Source organism: Poecilia formosa, unplaced genomic scaffold, assembly GCF_000485575.1.
Source record: "Poecilia formosa unplaced genomic scaffold, Poecilia_formosa-5.1.2 Scaffold178, whole genome shotgun sequence".
Taxonomy (NCBI): Eukaryota; Metazoa; Chordata; class Actinopteri; order Cyprinodontiformes; family Poeciliidae; genus Poecilia; species Poecilia formosa.
This window is the reverse complement of record NW_006800117.1, coordinates 665,520-684,825: the sequence shown is the minus strand read 5'-3', so window position 1 is coordinate 684,825 and position 19,306 is coordinate 665,520. Positions and strand designations below refer to the sequence as shown.

Genomic DNA, 19,306 nt, shown 5'->3' with positions numbered 1-19,306 from the left:
GGATGGATGGATGGATGGATGGCTGGATGGATGGAAGGATGGATCTTCTCCAGGTGATAGAAGGCTGACTTTGTAACCGCCTTTATGTGACTCTGAAGGTTCAGGTCAGAGGTCAACCTGATCTCTGGTTTCCAGCTGTAAAATATTAAGCTATGTGTTGACTCTAGAGCTATAACTTCCAGAAACAAACAGAAGTTATCTTGTTAAAGTATTGGCACCCTTATGCAGTGATTTGTTGTTTGATGGGTTCAAAGGTCACCTGGTGACATCACAGTGCAGCTCTGTGTATAATCTACTAAACTTATTTCTAGTCATGGATGTGAAACAGAAGGATTCCCAAGACGGAGCCTGGTGGTTCTCCATATAGACTCTGACTCTAATAACGTTGAATTTGTTTTGACCAGAGGTGAGCAGAGTAACAAGAACTGAGTCATTTATCAAATTATCAATCATTTAATAGAAGGGTGTCCAAACTGAGGCCCGGGGGCCATTTCTGGCCCTTGAAATGATTCTGATCGGCCCCATGACCACAAGTCAAAAACAGTAAAAATTTGACCCACAAAGTAAAAAACAACTGATGACCCCCAAGATGTGGAAATTGTCTTTTTTATGTTTTGTATTTTTAAGGATTTATAGACTTTATAAAACTGTTATTTTCAAGCAGGTAAATATAACATTTACAAAAATCACAAATTTCTTTTTTAATGTCATTAATTTTGGGCTCACAAGTAGTTAAAGAGTTTAAACACCAATGATTTAATATTTAAAATCATCAGACGGCCCAAAATATAAAGTTAAGTGGAAATTTTAAGGACGGAAATGACAAGAATTTGCATAAGTAACAAAAAAATTTCCATATCAGTTTATTTTAATAAAAAACTTCTGAAACTTTAACAAAAACGTCTGTTTCTGGTGAATTTCTGATTGAAACATGGTTTTCATTTAGTAGAAAATCCAGAAATTAGTAAAAATACTCCGAAAAGTGCATTTTGTCAATAAAGTTACTGAAGTAAACATAACCGGTTACCGCCGATCCCTGAGGAGTCGGAACCAGAGACCTGAGACGGAAGAAGAGTCGGTTGGTTTCGGTATTTTCAGTCAGCCAGGCGCGCAGCCTCTCAACTGTCTGCTGATGCCTGATGAAGTGCGAGAGATGCCAGAGCATTAATGGAAGTGAAACCAAAATAAACCATTTTCAAGTTTAGACAGAAAGCGACGCACAGCTATGTGGGGCTGCCTGTGTTGCCTTTGATTTATTCCTCTGGGGGGGAAGAAGGGCCGCATTTGTGCATTTTGAAGAGGGAGGAGAGAAAAACAACAAAAACAGAAGGAAGATTCCAAGTTTGCCACCGGAAATCAATTTATTAGAGAGGGCAGCCAGCCTAAAAATAGGGAAGCCCCGAACAACAGCGCAGGAATTAATTGTTGTGAATCGGAGGGAAGGCGCGGAGACTCCAGAGATCCAAAGTTTCCTCTGTTGTCTTGTTTTCGTGGAGGAGATGCGGCAGCATTAGTCTGGTCTAGCTGTCAGCCTCTTTTGTTTTCGGTATACTTCTGCTTGTCTGCTGCTGTCAAACAGAACTGAGTCTCAATCACACGTCAACACCACCGCCAGCTGTCTCCTCTGACAGTATATGATGATTTATCACCACTTCTGCTCAGTAAATACACAATAAATGTTTTGTCACACCCCACTAAGTTATTTCTGGTTTTTTTGGGTGCTGAAGGGTCCCATTCCCCCCGTTTTTAATGAGATCTCTCAGCAGTGTTTAAATATTTAACCGTTCTCGGTGAAGCCTCTCTAACAGCCGCCAGGCAAACCGGTGAGGTTTCAACGCAATCATGGCAGACAATACAGGATCCAACCCCTGAAAACATCGGAAAAAACGCCAAACCTGAATGCATAATGGCGCTGCGAACACACAGCATGCTGAGCGTAATTCCTTCACCTATCGACAGGAATCCTGTCTCTGCACCCCAACACCGTGACAAAGGCTGAGCAGGAAGTTTAAAAAGCTCCTGAATTATACATCTGCGTTTTAATGGGATATTTTCAAAACTTTTCTCTTCCCCCGTCGTTGCCTTTCTTCTGCTTTTTCTTCCTCATTTTGAGCTTTTGCTGTTCACTTTTGAGCAGCGTTTCACCAACGATCTGTTCGACTCCTGCAGCCTTCATGTTTTTCCATCCCACCACCCATCATTCACAGAGAGCGGAGCCGGGGTGTCTGCCACCACCTGCTGTGTTCACAGGGATGCTGCTGCGTGTGTGTGTGTGTGTGTGTGCTGCTTTTATGTGCTGAAGAGTGAAGCAAGACGAGAACCCTTAACTCTGCTCTTCTTCATGGACTGACTGGATGGACAACCTGTGATGTGTAATTTTCACGGTATGCTCAGTTTTTACACATTGATTTTAAGCAAAAAAAAAAAGATAAAGATAAGCAGAAGCTCACCTGCTACTTTATTACACTGCAGCAAAAAAAACAAAAAAAAAAAAAAAAAACGTCCCTTATTTACGGTAAATACCTGCAGCTGTGGTTGACAGAAATTTTATGGAAACAATCCTGCCCTCTATCTGTGCCAAGAAACTTCAACCTATCACCAGGAAAAAGCAAAGATTCGACCATTTTGTTAGCTTATTGATGCAAAACACCAGTTATAAACATTTTTCAAAACCTTTCCAATGAGCACTGTTGGCATCGTAACTTAAAAGTAAGAAGAGAATTATTTCATGACTTTGTAGGATTTGAGACAGAAGAGAAACTTTTTCCCACTAAAACAATAACCTAAAGGAAAACTGAAAATTGTTTTTAAGTTAAGATCAGACGAAAGAAAATCATATTGGAATGTTTTTCATTAAAATCTTTTCATGCAATATAATATTTGTTGATATTTCTCTAAATTCACTGCACAAGACTCCACTGGTGAAGAAAGAAAACACTGGAGTTTATTACCCTATTATAACCCTATTGGACAAACCACTAAAATAGGAGCACACAGTTCATTTGAATGTGATTACACTTACAGTGCAAACCCATTACTGGGTGATATTGACACCAGAACAAGTGTAATCAAAGTGTTTAGTGCATTTATGTGGTACTGGACTGAAAAAACATGAGGAAGAATATGAAGAATAAAAAAATGGGAAATGATCCCAAACGTTTGGACCCCTTGCAGTTAGCCGCGGGTCCAAACACCTGCTAACTGCATGTTATTGTTTACATCCGTAAATGTCACGCATGTGCAAAACACCTGAGAGCAAAAACACAATTATTTTACATGCCATTGGTAGCTGCGCTGCCAACGTAGAACCATGAACTAACTGAAACCTGGAGGTGCAGTGTGTCACAGCAGAGGGAAAAATAACAGAAAATCCATTACAGAACAACTCAAAACCACGTTTTTCTCTCTGTAGCGGCTACGCTACACGTAGGTTCGTTGCCATAGCAACTGAAAATTTCCCACACCAAGAATAGAACGCTAAGTCTGTTACAGTTTAATGTTTTTAGTCTTGATGTTTATTTTGTGATCATTAATAAGTAATTGTTGCTATTAGCTAAGCTAACGCAGTGGCGGTGGATTAGATAATTTAAACACCTGCTCTACTGATGATCAGTCAGAGTTGGAGTTTAGTCGAAACACAGAGTTCCACGTCACATCTACATGCTACAATTGTCATAGTCAAGCTAGCATAACTGAACTACTTCCCTCTCCCTCACTATTGTTTTTCCTAATTAAAACTTTTTCCTGACTTAGATAGATAGATAGATAGATAGATAGATAGATAGATAGATAGATAGATATTTCTATGAGGTGTACATTTAAGATTTAGCATGCTATATTAACAGCTAAACCAATGCTAGTCATCGTCAGCTAGCAGCTTTTTGCCCTCCAGAAGGGAAATGGGGGCGGGATCCTGCGAGCGTGACGTCATGCTGCAACGTCCAATTATAATTTACTAACAAAAACTGCTTTTTTATGAAATGCTGATTGAATTTCAATAAAAGCTGTTATAATGTGGCTTACTTGTGTTGCTTTCTTTGTGTGAAACTTGGGTTGTTTTAGACAGCTGTTGTGAATTTCTTGTCAGGAACCCGTTAGAAACATATTTACAGAGGAAAGAAAGCATTGATGGGTCCAAGGCATATTTCCCCAGCTGTGTTTTTAATCCGGTTTTATTTATAACCTTCTCTTTCTGCGGCTGATGCTGATATTTGTGAATGTGAACAGACCAACATGTGATGGCGGTTACCGGAGGCGGCAGATGGAGGACAGTCTGAGGAAACCTGACAGCCAGAGGAATCTAGAGGGACCCGGGTTTCCAGATGACAACATTTCCACACTTTCACAACCCCCACTCTCTCTTCCACTACTTCCCCTCCTCTTCTCGTCCTCCTCGTTCGTTAGCTTGTCTCTGGCTCTCCAAAGCCAGCTCTGATTGAAGGCAGCGTTATTAGCCCCTGCTAACCTGCCCTGTCACCGTTTATTTGACGAGAGTTGTATACAGACGTAGCTGAAGGGTTTCAGACTCTCTGTGCTAAATCATATGCATGACTCCTCTCCGCTCCATGTGGCAGCCAAGTGAGGCTTTTACCAAGGGAATCGGACTACAATACGAACCCCCCACCATTAAAAAGAGCGTGTTCTTCACTGCGCCCTGCCTCCAAACCTGAACCCGTCCACTGCGCTCCCGCCCCCCACGCCTTGAGTCTCCACACCGCAGTCATTATTAATGATCTGAGGGACAGCTTTCATTTGATCTATTAGTTAGGATGGGACAGCGGCTGCATCCCCGCTGGATCTTTAATTATTTCATGGAGGGCTTTCCTCCTCACCGCGGCTCCGTCTCTGTTGTGCAGATGAAATATTGAAGTAGAGGAGTGTAGTGCAAAGTGGCGTCATGCCGGGCGAGCTTTCTCTCGCCTGATTCTCTACTGTATGCTGGATTTACTGTCTATATGCAGGTGTAACCAGGATGTTTTCCTCTTTTGTTATAATTACACTAAATTTATTTTTCTTTTGGTCATTTGGATGTTCCTTACCCGACTGGAACACCTTTGAAAACTCCGTCATGTGACTTTAAGACCAGGACCTCCTTCTCTTTATCTCTTCTTCTGTGGTATTGTTGCTAAATTGTTATACCTCCCCTTGGTGTCATTATTTTTTAAAATCTAAATTCATCCAGTTTATTTCTAGATTGTTTAAGTTAGTTTTTATCGTCACCATTGTGATATTTGAATCCATTCCATAACTTTTGCTATGCTTTTGTTTTGGAGTTTGTTGCTCTTGTCAGAATAAATCGAGAAGCCACCGTTTCAAAAACGAATCGAGTCACAGACTAATTATCTACTAAATTTACTACAGTCAGTAACTCGGCTCTCTAAATGCTGTTCAAATGCAAAGATACTGCAGCGTATCAAAAAGCCACCATTTTAGATCAATTGCCAAATTTTTACAGTTTTAATGTAACTTATCCTGCAAAAATACAACTGAAAAACAATTTGCAAAAAAAAAACTTTCATTATTCAGTCTTCTGGAGTTCACACTTCTGATTGGTTAGTGAATCTGAGTGGTTGGTAATTTAGTTACCATATGGGGTTCATAGGGTAGCAGGTAAAAATTAACAGCCATTATTTGTATTTTGCTAGCTAACTAAATATTAAGTTTGGAGCCAAATGTTGTAGTTTGTTAACTAAATATTTAGTTAGTATTTAATAAAAACTCAAAAGTTTTATTTTCATTTCTAAATCTGACTGAAGATTTTTCAGCTTCAAATATTTTAGTTTGCTAACTAAGCATTTAGCTGGTAAGCTAAATGCTTAGTTTGAAGCTTAACATGTAGCTTGCTAACAAATATTGAGTTTGAAGCCAACTGTTTTAGTTTACTAACACAATATTTAAGTAGTAAGCTAAATACTTTGGGGCTATGTAGTTGCTTACTAACTAAATACTTTGTAGGCGAGCTAAATGTTTAGTTTGTTGCTAAATATTTTTACCTGCTAACTAAATATTTAATTATATGTTATGGGATAACTGCTCTTCAGCTGTAGATGTGTTTTTTTTGGTCAAACAGTGGACTATTTGACCCAAAGCTTTTAGGTGTCAGCTGGAAAACTGACTAAAACTAACTTTTGGAAGGTTGCGGTTGAGTACCAAATCAAGTTGCTGAAATTAAATCGAAGGTAACGTTGATGAAGTATTAGTTTATGAACAATAGTTTGTTTTCCTGTGTGATTATGGGCCATCAGTGTTACATTAGCTGTTTTGAAGGACAGTAATGGGGCGCTATCACTACTCATTGTTGCCAAGAAAATCAGCGTGAAACTCACAAAGCAAACACAACTTTGCGGTAACGTCTGATCTCTGGCTCGAGGCCTGGTGGCTTCACTCACACTCTGTGTTCGTGACACATCTGTTGAGCCACCAGGCAGCTAAAGCATTATGAATACAGTAAGCTGTAAACAGAGAGATCCTTATGAACGTACGTTACGTGGTGTTTCAATGTACGAGAAGCCGCGCTCCTGTGCGGGACCGTAGCAGTGACAGTGATATACAGCGCTCCATTAATTGCCATATGAATGGGGTCTGCATTTGTTGGCGCGGCGCTGATGCATCACAGTAAAAGAGATGGGTCACTCTGTCTTCTGCAGCCCGCAGCTTTGCCAAGCTCATAATTACTAAAACCCCCAATTAATCTTCCCATCACGAAGGCCAAATACACGCTTCCTGCTCGTAGAAATGACTTACAGCATATACTCTTAGCAAATACGCGTACTAGTGTGTGTATTTAGTGCTTCTGTTCATGAAGACATCAAGTGTAAATGGTATGAATTATCCTGCGGGGGAATAATATGTACTATATACCACGGATCAGGGTATCAGGTGGTGCCTGGGCTGCCATTAGCAGCTTAAACTAAACTGATGTTGGAAACTTTTTACCTCTGAAGTCAAAATGTAAGTTTGGGAATTACATTAAAACCAATTTTAACCATATTTCAGAAAACCAGTGGGATATGCTAACTAAAATGCTAAATGCTACTAGCTAGTCTTGCTGATAGTTTGTTTTTAGCTATTAGCAAGACTAGCAAGTTGTAAGTCTAGATAATAGCAATACGTGTCTTTGTATTTTACAAATTCAAACATTGAAGTACGATGGAGTATTAGGAAAATAAAAATATTTTAAAAAAACAGGAATGAAGTCATAAAATTACAAGAATAAAGGCTTGTATTTCAAGAACACAGTTGAAAGAATAAGAGAATAAAGTCAAAATATATATATATACTTTTTTCTCGTATTTGTTCTTTTTGTAATACTGCAACTTTATTCTCATACCACTATTCTTGTAATATTATAAATTTACTCCCATACTTTTTTTTCTTACTATTGAAGTATTACTTCATTGTATTTAGTACTATTATAATATATGAACATATATAACATGTAAAGATTTAATGAGAAAGAAGTTCTCTAAGGTGAAGTTTTATTACTACCTTTTATTTACCTTTTATTACTACCTTTAAAACATGTAATTTAGCTGCCACATCAAAATGGCTGCCACATTTTTCTGAGGTTAGAACCTCAGAGTTATTGTTCAAATTCTGAGCTTAGGATTGGTGAAAAATCTGATTTTTACATTTAACGTTCTGGCTTCAGAAAACATTCCTGTTCATTTTCCCAACTTGGAGCAAAGAGGGAAATATTTCAGTGAATTAAGAAGATATTTATGCTAATTAATGTTAGCAATACAAGCTAATAGTAGGCAGACATTAAATAGTGATAACCATTGTATTTATCTATGGTAAATGAGTTTGTATCTATGGTATTACAACCTCAGCATCAATACTGTATGCTTTATAATAATGTTAATTAAATATTTGCACAAAAAAGAGTACATTTAACTCTTAAAGTTCAACTCTGCTAGTGGAGTAAACTTTATTTAAAGTGGGAAAAAATTTTATTTTTTAGAGAAAAATTTTATCCAATTTGACTAGAAGTTACTTTGTGAATTTTTCAGTGAAGGCACTGGGTAAAACTCGATAATAAATGAGGTTTTACTGCTTGTCACTTATAGTACTGATATATTTTTAGCAACACAACAAAACAAAAAGTTCATTCGATTCACAGGTTGTGCAAACTGTTGCTTTGTAGAAAATCAGCAGAACATAAAGTTGAATTTTACAGATATATCTGACCTGTTAAACTTTAATCCACTTTATTTAAAATTCCTTAAAAAAAAGAAAAAAATTAAATAATAATCTTTCTAAATACATGTTATGTCTCCATTGCAGCTCAGACTCTTTAGTTGTATTTCTTTTCAAAAACAAATAATATTTTAACTTTATACATTTCACTTACTCTGCACATTTATAAATATACAAAATCATTTTATTTACACTTCTTGCATATTTAAATTTACAGCAGAGCTCTGCTTTAAATAAAGTTATTTTTAGTGAAACCTAGCCAAAGTTAGCAACACAAACTGTGAGTATTTTTTACTTTAATAAGATGTGTTCAAATTTACAGTTTCGTTTTGAAAATTTAAGACAATTTAACCTATTAAGTTAGAAAGCTGCATGCATCATTTACAGCTTAGGTGTGATTCTCATCGCTGTGAAGTGAAACAGACTTTTTTCTTTTAGACAATCCTCCTGTGAGAGAATGTTTGTGTTCTCCATTAATATGTATTTTTTTCTGCAGCATGCCGTTCTGGCTCCTGGCCACTCAACCTTTACTCATTGTGAGCAGAATCTCTTTTCCACACTCCAATCTGGGCGCCTGCCCTCCCGCATCGGCGACACCTTACTGCCACCCAGCGGCGGCAGCAGGTACTGCAGCAGCCAGCTGCAGGGGGAGGCAGGGAGGACTGTTTACAAGTGGCATTTGGCCCTAATTAAAAGCAGCGCTTGTTGGAGCACCAGGTCTGCAGAGGGGCTCGCATCCAGGGCGGTGCAGGCTGGGCCGCCGATCCGCCGATAAGCTTCCTCTACTCTGCAGCAAAACACAAACACATCAACCAACAAGTGAGCAGTGTGAGGATATAAACAGGATGGTTTTGCTGCTTTTTATTTCAAGGAAAAGAAACAACCCAGATGGCTGAGAGTGCAGCTTTTCTCTTCAGTCCAATAAAAAGCGTCTTCCTAGCTCCGTCTGTTTTCTAATTCTGCTGGTCCAACATCTGGCCGTCCCATGTGGACAGGCCATTACGTCAGCGCAGAAGATGAATGAAAGCAGCAATCGACCTGTCTGAGCAGCGACTAACTGGGCCGGCAGCGGCTGCGAGTTTGGACCGGCTTAATGGAGCACAGCAGCTCGGCAACTAATCACCTGCTTTTTCTCATCAGCCGCTTCCCCCGTGGGACGGTAATTGATTGTTAAGTGTTTGATGGATAAGACGAAGACTGAGGTGGCCTGACTGGGAAAGAGCTGCGCAGTTTGCAGCCATCTGTGACTTCAAACACAGACATCTACCTTAAACTAAACAAAAAAACATTTGTTCATATGTGACAATCTGGCATCAAAAACTATTAATGGACTTAATATCACTGCAAATACACAAAATCTTAAGTATTTTTTCCTCTATTCTCTTAGTACATTTAGAATAAGATAAAACTAACTGAAAAGTAACTTTTCAGCAAGATAATGAGCTTCTTATAAGTCAATAATTCTTTAATATTCATTTTAAAAAGTACTAGTTCCACTGGCAGATTGTTTCATTTACATCACGGGCAAAATGTTTTGCTATAAGCGAAGTAATCTGAAATTAAGAACTAATTAAGAATGTGTGAGGCAGCTTTTATGATAAACTAATCTAATAATCATTGAAAAGTGAATAAAAGTGAAAATAAAATCACTCTACGGGTATTTTCACATCTGATAGTCCGGTAGACTCAGTTCTATTAGGACCAGAACTTTATCATCTGCTCCGTCTCCAGCTGCTGTGGTTCTCTCTCTCTTGCTCTGGGACAAATCAACCTGTTCCCCTCCTGGCCTGTGGGGGCGCTGCACCAAGAATCACTGAAGGAAACGACACTAAAACCTCTGAAGAAGACACCGGACTTTCTAGGTAAATGGACTGGAGTTGGACCTTTGATCTGATTCTCAGACATATCTGTGTCAAGCATTCTTGTCTAACCTGAGTCTGAAAAGTTTGTTGTGATCCAGCTCCTCCTCCTCGTCGGTCTTCATCAGACCTCTGCTCCTCAGCCGCCTCTTCCTCTCCTCCGGGTCCAGGGTGAGTAAGATCACCAGGCTGGGCTGCAGGAGGTCACCGGGCCAACGGTACACCTCGGCGCCCTCGTGTGGAAGGTTACTCACTGGGCCGGTTACTGCGGTGGCGATGGCGTACGCTGCTGTGCTGTGCCAGAACCTGGGGATCAAAGATGGCTGACTGAAGGTGAGTGAAGACTTCCTGCACCACCTGACAATAAGGCTGAAACATTAAAGGTGCGTCCTTGAACAGCTTAGGGTAAGTCTACGGCCTATCCAAAACATGTTCATTATACTTTTTCAATTTGTTTTAAGTTGATCTGTGTGCTCTTTTTTTTCAATGTGTTATTTCAGGAAGGTACAGCAATTTTAACTTTTTTGCAAAGCCACATTATGGCAAAAGAAAAAAATCATAACTTTGTGAAAAGATGCCGCAACAATCACAAAAAACATCATAACATCCTGGGGGGACTTAAAACACTTGTTTGTTTGTTTTCCAGCAGCCATTGTACAGTGCATGCGTAGGCCTGTTGCAATAAACAATAAATCAGTTAATCAAATGATTAATTCAAATGAGGTCAATAATTTCCATTTGCATGATTAGCGTTTTTCTCTTTTCTCTCTTTCTACCAAAAACTGGGCGCTAACAGTCTTCAGTCTGCTGCTTTGGTCTCAACTAGCACATTTTTTGAAGGACTAATTATTTACAGAGACTTTATGAATCGTTTTATTTGTTGTTTCGGTTGTTTTGTTTAGTATTTTGGATAATGAAAATGTATTCCAGTTCCAATGTTAAATGTTCATTGGTTCTTTGAGAATATGTTGTTGCACTGTTTTGCCATTGCCATTATATAATTTTCAAGTAATATACAAGAACAATATTATTGTTTATCAGAATAACTGAGACAATTTATCATCCAAGGCATGCTGCCTTAAAACCAGCTGGGCAAATGTTCTGGAACTCCACCTGGGTTGCTAGGTAACGGGCAGAGTTCCGCTGGGGTTGCTAGGTAACGGGCTGGTAGGTGAAAGGTCAGTGCCTGCTGATTTGTGATGTTACATTTGGTTTGTTTTTGAAACAGACACCAAAAAACATGAACTAAGCCAATAAACACCTGGTGGTTTTTAAAGCGTTTTAGAAGCAGTATAAACCCAAAAGGAAGAACAGAAACATACAGAATGAGTGAATTTGGTGGCCGTTAAGAGTTCATCACTGCTCTAACATGACAGTACAACATCTTGCCTGTCAACGATAACAGGAGACTTGCTGGCCTCTTGGTTTATCTGCTCAGCGGTGATGTAGTTGCCCACTGCATAGAAAGCCCTGCGGATGAGGGGCGGTTCTCGATCGAAGCGCCCTCTCCAGGCGGACAGGCACTGGGGAGGCGACCGCAGAAGCGTGGCCCCCAGAGAGTCCCGCAGAGACTCTGTCAGCGTCGTCTTTCCTACAAAATGAAAGTGAAAACATTTGTTACTCTCTCTTCATTAAAGAGAGTCTACCTGACACAGTGGAGCATCAGACGATTCAATAAACCATTTCCAAAGTGATGTAACTTTTCTGAGGTCATGATACGTGATATTCCATTAGGCAGAGCGCTCTGACAGGTAATGTTTTTAGCAGAGAACAGCCACCCATCAGGCTGATCCTGTGTTTATTTATGAGGTAATGGCATTAACCTGTGGCATCCAGGCCCTCTATGACAATCACTGGGAAGTCTGGCTTTCTTCTGGCATCCAGGCTGCTGGGAAGCATCCCCAGTACAGACCGGGTCTCTGGGATGATGTCACCACACTGCAGAAAATGGGGAAAAAATCAGTTCACTGCGGATCAGGAGGGAGTCAGAAAGACTGCTGCATCTGCTCCTCTTTGAACGCTTGAAAAGTCTAGTTTTTTAGAGGTAATAATCTGAGACTTTAGTGAGTATTTGAACACGTAAAGACAAAATACCTCAACGCCAGTGAGACTGGATGAAGAACAGCTGTGAAATCTGTCAAATTTAAAGTCTGGCTACAGATCCTCAATTGGACGTAGGTCTGGACGTAGGTCTGGATTTTGACTAGGACATGGGTCAGCAACCTTTACAACCCTAAAACTCATTTTTGCCTTTGCACTATCTTACCAAAGTTGCTATGACCCTTCAAAATAAAATGAATAAATCAATAAAAATATACTTTCTTCTAAACCAGGGGTGCCCAAACTACTTTTTCTCTCACCAGCCGGCTGAGATCATTTTAACAGAAAGTGACCCAAATGTTGTTCTTAAAACTTAGAATAAAATGTGTTAAATAATCGAGAAAATAAAAACTTTTCTTTTAATACAGCAAATGAGCCACATTTGCACACATAAAAATCATTTTTACAATGAATTACATCCCGTTCCTACATTGTTTTCATAAAAGACGTCAAAATGTTTGACTTAAACGCTGAACTTAAATCTTCAGGATCTGGAGACCCTGCAGTACCATTCTCCGCCACATGAGTGCGCCATTGTGCAAAATGTTGCAACTAAGCTTAATATTTTTGAAGTGTACCTGTTTCAGCACGTCGCAGGCCTCCTCCAGGCTGTAGAAGACATCAGAGTTGATCATGTTGAGAACTGATGGATGATGTTTTGGTGTTTCTGAAGGCACCACGCAGAACCTGACCGGGTTCTCCTCAGACTGGTACCAGAGACACTGAGTCCACTGCTGGCCGTCTTCACTTTGGGAGTATGAACACACCAACACGGGGTTTCTCTGCTCCAAATCTGTTAAAATGTCCTCAATCAGCGATGAATTCCCAGCCTGGCTTTGGAGGAAATACCCTTTGAGCAGCGAGCCCTTCTGGTCCGGGATGAAGGAGGACATGGACCGGAGCCCGGAGCCCGGTGGCAGCTGAGTCTGCAGCCGGTCTCTCAGCTCCCAGTGAAACCTGTCTCCTGTGACCCGGTCCCCGCTGCAGACCAGCAGGGAGTAACATCTGTCCTGCTTCTGGACCTCACTGAACACATCAGGCGGCACCGGTTCCCCACGGAGCTGCTCTCTGACCCCAAAGTACCGCGGCGCTGCGTCCACTTCCACGGAGAAAACACGGGACGACCACCGCTGGACGAGAAGCTTCAGGTGCCGGGCCATGTTCCGGTTCTGGTGTCGGCGGGTTTCAGTGTAGCTGCAGTCGGCTGTGGTCAGGAAAACGAAAGTTACCGAGCGGAGAAGGAAAAACGAAACTTACAGGCGACGCCTCTAGGGTGCAGCAAATAAACGTTTCCTCTGAATCCAAAAGTTAAACTCGAGTTTGAAAATGTTTTCAGACCTTTGGCTCTGCACGTCGACACTGATTAAAATCAGCATAAAAGTTTGCATATCAGTCTGAAATAAACCAATCAACCAAGTTTATTTATGTACCACATTCCAGCAATAAGGCAGTTAAAGTGCTTTACATTAAAAATACAAAAATACAGAGTGATAAAATATATGCATGACTAAATATGCATGTGATCATTCCAGTACATAAACAAAAAAAACATTGGAAATAATTTAACATTTTCCTGCCAGTTCATGTATTTAGGGTGAACATATGCTGGTTTTTACCACTTTTTTCAACTTCAAAATTTTACTTATTTCATGTTGGAAATTTTGAAAACTAAAGAAATATAAAAAATTCAAGGCAACCAAACCATGTCTGTAAGCTGCTGAAGAGTGATGATGTTCCCTCTAGAAAAGCAAACTCAAGATATGATAAAACAAAAGTAGCTTTAGAAGAAAATCAGGCGAATGTGTTCTCTGTGCAGGAGCTTGGATACGTAGCAAACTGGCACCCTACCCAGAGTTTTAAAAGCCCAGCTTCACCACAATGATGAATTATTGTTTGTTACAAAGTTCAAGTTCAGGTTTATTTGTGTTCAGCAACAAGGCAGTTCAAAGTTATTTACTTCATAAAACATCATTCAGTCATCAGCTATGAAATCAAACAATAAATATTAAATTTCATCAAAAATCATCGATACACATGAAATATGATGATCAATGTCCTATTGGCTACTAATCAAAGGTAACTATAAGCAGGTAAGGCCTTAGCCTTACTTAAAGGATCTCAGTGTTTCAGCTGTTTTGCAATTTTCTGGAAGTTTATTCCAGATTTGTGGTGCATAGAAACTGAAAGCTATTTACAAAATCGGTTTTGTAAGCAGCAAAGCAGACTTTGGTTTGCAGCTATTTCTGCACCGATACTCTAATAATCCCATATATATCAAATATGACATAAAAAGACTTAATTTAATGCCTTGATATTGGGCCTTTGTCTCTCTAAGAAGCTCCTGCTCTTTCTGAAACTCCATCTCCCAAAAGTCTTTACAACACGGCTCCTCTGTTAAGGATTTAACAACATTTCTACCATTGTCTCACTGAGAAATAGATCGCATAATGAGATCATAAGATGCACAGTTCCACCAGGTGTTTGCTAATTGCTGCTGGCTAGTCTGTAGGAGCTGCTCTGTGAGGCGGAAGTGTAGGAACTTCAGCTCTGAGAAGGAGCGTTGTTGTGAAGGCGGAGCTAGATCCACCCAGGTGTGTCAGCCATCTGAGTGGTTACCATGGTGATTAAAGCATTTCTCAAAAAATCAAAGCATCACTCCATGTTTGTTTTTGATGAAGGAATAACATTATACCATGATGTAAAGATTTTAAAAAGTTGATTTTACACAATACTAACTCTTTAAAAGTCACGTAAAAGGTGTTTTTATTTGTGGGCTTTGCAAATAAGAACGAGTGTGAGAGTCTTTCTGTTCATGAAACATGTTTTTAAGTGAAGCAAAATTAACTGACAATAATTTTAAAGTACTGTAACGCGCCTAATTTTTCACTCTAATATGTGATTATGGTGGTTTGAGGGCAAGGTGAGTAACAGGGACAGGCATTAAAAATGAAAACATATTAATATTAATACACATTTTCATACTTTTCTCTCTAAAATCCATTCATAAACATATTATAGCAGGTTGGGTCAGGGTCCCCATATGCCCCCCTTACTGGCGCCACTGGTTATCAATAGAGCGACTTTTTCCAACATTTCAGTTACATTTCTTGTTTTGCAGTTGTTATCAAGAGCCATCTGAAGCACTTAATGAAAAACATTTTATGCATCTTAATCATTTCTTCTCAGAAACCCAAACCAGGACAGTCACATTTTTCCGTCGTCGGCTCCTGATCTGGTTTCGTTTTCGATGTTTGTAAACAGAAACTTACTCAGCTGACTGCCTCCGGGGCCAAGCCTCTATTTAAACAGCCGCCCTGCAGGATCACGCAGTCTGCAGGTTCAACAACCGGATAATAACTTCTGATTTCAAGATGCCTGGAGTTTCTGCCGGCGCCCTGCTGGAGCTCTGCATCAACACCATCCTCAGCATTTTTTCGGGAGTCTTTTCCAAAGTTTTTTCCTGGTCCAAAGGAGCCTGCGGGGCCACAAACTCCCTGCTTTCAGACGCGAACAGCCAGTCGGAGCAAAGCAAAGACTTGGATGTGACGACCCCAACCAGCGTCAACTATCACTTTACCCGCAAATGCAACTATAAATGCGGGTTTTGTTTTCACACCGCAAAAACTTCTTTCGTCCTTCCTTTGGAGGAGGCCAAGAAGGGGCTCAGACTTCTAAAAGAAGCAGGTAATACTTACGGCTTAAAAGCATAAAATTCTGTTTTATTGGTCAAAACTAAATGAAAGTAACATTTGTGGTTTAAAGGGATGGAAAAGATCAATTTCTCCGGAGGGGAGCCGTTTCTGCATGAACGGGGAGACTTCCTGGGGAAGATGGTTCAGTACTGCAAGGCGGAGCTGCAGCTCCCCAGCGTCAGCATCGTCAGCAATGGCAGCATGATTAAAGAGAAATGGTTCCAGAAATATGGTGAGGTCCAGCTTCAGCTCAGGAAGTCAGGACATGAATGAAAAGTTTAATTATTTGAGTAGTTTAAAAAGTGAAACTTATATATTTATGGCACAGACGGATATAATTTAGTATTTTCAGTGATGAAAACTCAGTGATGCGTTTCCATTCACCAATTGCGCGAATTGGTATTACAAAAATAAGTTTAATTGAAAAATACCAATATCTTAAAATCTCTCTTTTTTATGAAAAGTTTTGATGAGGTCGTTTTTGCGGACCTATTGAAATGGGTTTATCCAGCAAAATTCCAATTGAAACTTTTTTAATCACATGATTAACAACTGGCTGTTACCACTGGGAAAATACGAAGAATACAGGAAGTGGTGGGAGGGTGATGGTGCTACATGTTTTTTAATGACATTGTTTGAACAAACTTATTCACATGATATCACATGATTTTAATTGCATTTCTTATTTAATGGACACACCGAAATTATGAAATTGGTTGTTTTTTTTTACATTAGCAGAATATCGGCAAAGTTTTGCGCACATTTGTAATGGAAACACAGCTATTGGTGGGAAGTTTAGTGGAAGGTAAAAATATGTTGGTCGACTGTGTTTTATGACCAAAGTAAATAAAGAAAGGACAGACACGATAATGTTATGCTACAAGTAGTTATACTAGTACAACTGCTAGCGTAACGTCTGTTGTGTGTTAGCATAACGTGCATTTTAGGTTTTGTTGTTTCTTTGCATTTTATTGACCCTTCTGGGCCACCATAAATAAACTCTCATCATTTGCTTTGTGCAGGAGACTTTTTGGACATCCTGGCAATCTCCTGTGACAGTTTTGATGAAGAAACCAACCAGATGATCGGCAGATGTCAGGGCAGCAAGAGTCACATCGAGAACCTCTTCAAGATCCGCAGCTGGTGTCAGCAATACAAAGTGGCGTTCAAGATCAACTCGGTTATCAACACCTTTAACGTTCACGAAGACATGACCGAACAGATCAACCAGCTCAATCCGGTCCGCTGGAAGGTAAAAACAGTTTATATGTTTTAAAACGTGTCACAGCTAGAAGGAAAGCTGATTGGGTTGCTGTTTTCTCCTGGTTTTTGCTCAGGTGTTCCAGTGTCTGCTGATCGATGGAGAGAACGCTGGAGAGGAGGCGCTGAGGGAGGCGGAGAGGTTCGTCATCACTGACCAGCAGTTCCAGGACTTCCTGGACCACCACAGCGCCGTTTCCTGTCTCGTTCCAGAGTCCAACGAGAAGGTAAGAGACTGAACCTCGTTACGCATCTGATCACTGACACGCTTTAGCTTTAGCTAACTCTGACTGCAACAGTTGTTTTTCACTCTCATAGGTAGTTCATAGAACACGATATTTTGCCGTACTGTTGTGATAACAATAAAAGTGCTTTTATTTATTTCTTCTTTTTTAGGTGTTTAACTCTGACATTAGCTGCATCTCCATTGCCCATATAACTGTGCTGTTAAACATTTTGAAAATGAATTCTCTTAATGAGTTGTTTCAAAAACAACTTGTCGTTGCTAGGTAACAAGTTGTTACAAGTTGTTACCTAGCAACTTGTAACAACTTGTTGTTACCTAGTAACAACTTGTTGTTGCTAGGTAACAAGTTGTTACAAGTTGTTACCTAGCAACTTGTAACAACCTGTTGTTGCTAGGTAACAAGTTGCTACAAGTTGCTACCTGGCAACTTGCTGCACTTTTTTCCCTCCATGCCTCATAACTGCTTAGAAATAAAAATCATTATATTCACATTGCAGTCAGTTTTTAAAACATACATAACTTTCTGTTGTAGTTTTGATTCTTTTCATACCAGGATGTGATATTAAAATCTGTTTGTTGCTTTAACAGATGAGGAACTCGTACCTGATCCTGGACGAATATGTAAGTACTTTCTGTTGCTAACACTGTTAGCTTTGCAGCATTGCATATGTTCAGGTTAAAATATTAAGAGTGTTGTTTAGTCTTACCATGGGTTCTTCTGTCTTCTTTTGTTTGATTTGTTTTAAATGTGTTTTCTTTCGCTCCATGAAGTCAGACTCAAAGTTTGTTTTCTGTTTTTCCAGATGCGTTTCCTGGACTGTCGGGAGGGAAGGAAGGACCCGTCCAAATCCATCCTGGACGTCGGCGTGAAGGACGCCATCAGCTTCAGCGGCTTCGATGAGAAAATGTTTCTGAAGAGAGGCGGGAAATACGTTTGGAGCAAAGCTGACATGAAGCTGGACTGGTGAAATTTACAAATCGGAAACTTCTCGGCTTTTATGCACTTATTTCACTTTGCAGCTTGTTGTTTTAGAAGTGTTACCATGTTCAGGTGTGATTTTTGTAAATGTCTTAAGATTAAGATAAGCTTTGAGTGTGTTGTAAATTTTTTTGTATTGTTGATGTAAAGTTTAAATTAAAGTTTTAGTTTTGCTGACTGGATTCAGTGTTTCAACTTTAACAATTTTATAAACTTCTTTATTTCATATTTCTCTGTGTAAATGTTCCCCATATCTACTCTATTTCATGCATTTTCATAGTTTCTCTTCTTTTAATTAAGTCCTACATTTTCTTATTACCAATAATTATTTCATGTAATCTTTTCCTTGTGTGTCTCTTGTGGTTTAATGTCTGTATTTCTGTTTGTAACCTCTGTAAACTTTGTGTCATACCTCATATTGATTCATTAAATTTATTTATATGACACTAAATTACAACAGATTTCATCGAAAGGTTTTTACTCATATAGTTAGTAACTTTGTCCAAATTCACTTATTAGTTATTTTATGAACAACCCAAGTCAAAATAAAGAAAAATGCAGTTCAAATCAAAATTTTATAAAACATTGGTAATAAGTATTAAAGAAAGATGATTGATTTAACATGCTTTTAGTTATACTGTCAATAATTTGGGTTATTTAGCTTGTTATAAGAGAAAAAAAAGCGGGAGTTCATTTTTCAAAGTCATGTTTTCACCATGATATTCATTCATTTATAAATGTCACATTTTCAAACAAAATATTTAAATAAATAGTTTTGCAAAAATTAAATATTTAGTTAGCAGGTTGAATATCTAGTTCCAAACTAAATTTTTGTTTTAAATTCATAATGTGAGTCGTTTTTCACTTTTTTATCTTATCAAGTAGAAGTAAAAACATAATTTGCATTCACTAAACATCAGCTCCAAATGTGATGCATGTTTAATACTTTTTAGCACTGCTGACTAAATGT

The 19,306-nt window shown here is 39.2% G+C and overlaps 2 protein-coding genes across 2 annotated transcripts; one reads left to right on the top strand and one right to left on the bottom strand.

Moving 5' to 3' along the window:
* Positions 1–8,186: 8,186 nt before the first annotated feature.
* Positions 8,187–15,502, bottom strand: cmpk2 (cytidine monophosphate (UMP-CMP) kinase 2, mitochondrial). Its single transcript, XM_007565534.2, has 6 exons — positions 15,428–15,502; positions 12,737–13,362; positions 11,882–11,996; positions 11,448–11,649; positions 10,131–10,364; positions 8,187–8,986 (listed from the first exon to the last, which is right to left on the bottom strand). The coding sequence occupies exons 2-6, from the start codon at positions 13,316–13,318 to the stop codon at positions 8,866–8,868; spliced, it is 1,254 nt and encodes a 417-aa protein (XP_007565596.1). The 5' UTR covers positions 13,319–13,362; positions 15,428–15,502; the 3' UTR covers positions 8,187–8,865.
* A 2-nt stretch (positions 15,503–15,504) lies between these two features.
* Positions 15,505–18,787, top strand: rsad2 (radical S-adenosyl methionine domain containing 2). Its single transcript, XM_016678269.1, has 6 exons — positions 15,505–15,842; positions 15,921–16,082; positions 16,873–17,102; positions 17,188–17,337; positions 17,946–17,978; positions 18,161–18,787. The coding sequence occupies exons 1-6, from the start codon at positions 15,530–15,532 to the stop codon at positions 18,323–18,325; spliced, it is 1,053 nt and encodes a 350-aa protein (XP_016533755.1). The 5' UTR covers positions 15,505–15,529; the 3' UTR covers positions 18,326–18,787.
* Positions 18,788–19,306: the final 519 nt, after the last annotated feature.

Excerpts from the sequence above, each read along its gene's own strand:
- cmpk2 (XM_007565534.2), bottom strand. The coding sequence starts at position 13,318 with ATGGCCCGGCACCTGAAGCTTCTCGTCCAGCGGTGGTCGTCCCGTGTT. Across the intron at positions 11,650-11,881 it reads AGAGGGCCTGGATGCCACAG|GAAAGACGACGCTGACAGAG; the intron begins GTTAATGCCATT and ends TTCATTTTGTAG. Across the intron at positions 8,987-10,130 it reads AACAAACTTTTCAGACTCAG|AGTAGAGGAAGCTTATCGGC; the intron begins GTTAGACAAGAA and ends GTTTTGCTGCAG.
- rsad2 (XM_016678269.1), top strand. The coding sequence starts at position 15,530 with ATGCCTGGAGTTTCTGCCGGCGCCCTGCTGGAGCTCTGCATCAACACC. Across the intron at positions 16,083-16,872 it reads GAAATGGTTCCAGAAATATG|GAGACTTTTTGGACATCCTG; the intron begins GTGAGGTCCAGC and ends TGCTTTGTGCAG. Across the intron at positions 17,979-18,160 it reads ACCTGATCCTGGACGAATAT|ATGCGTTTCCTGGACTGTCG; the intron begins GTAAGTACTTTC and ends CTGTTTTTCCAG.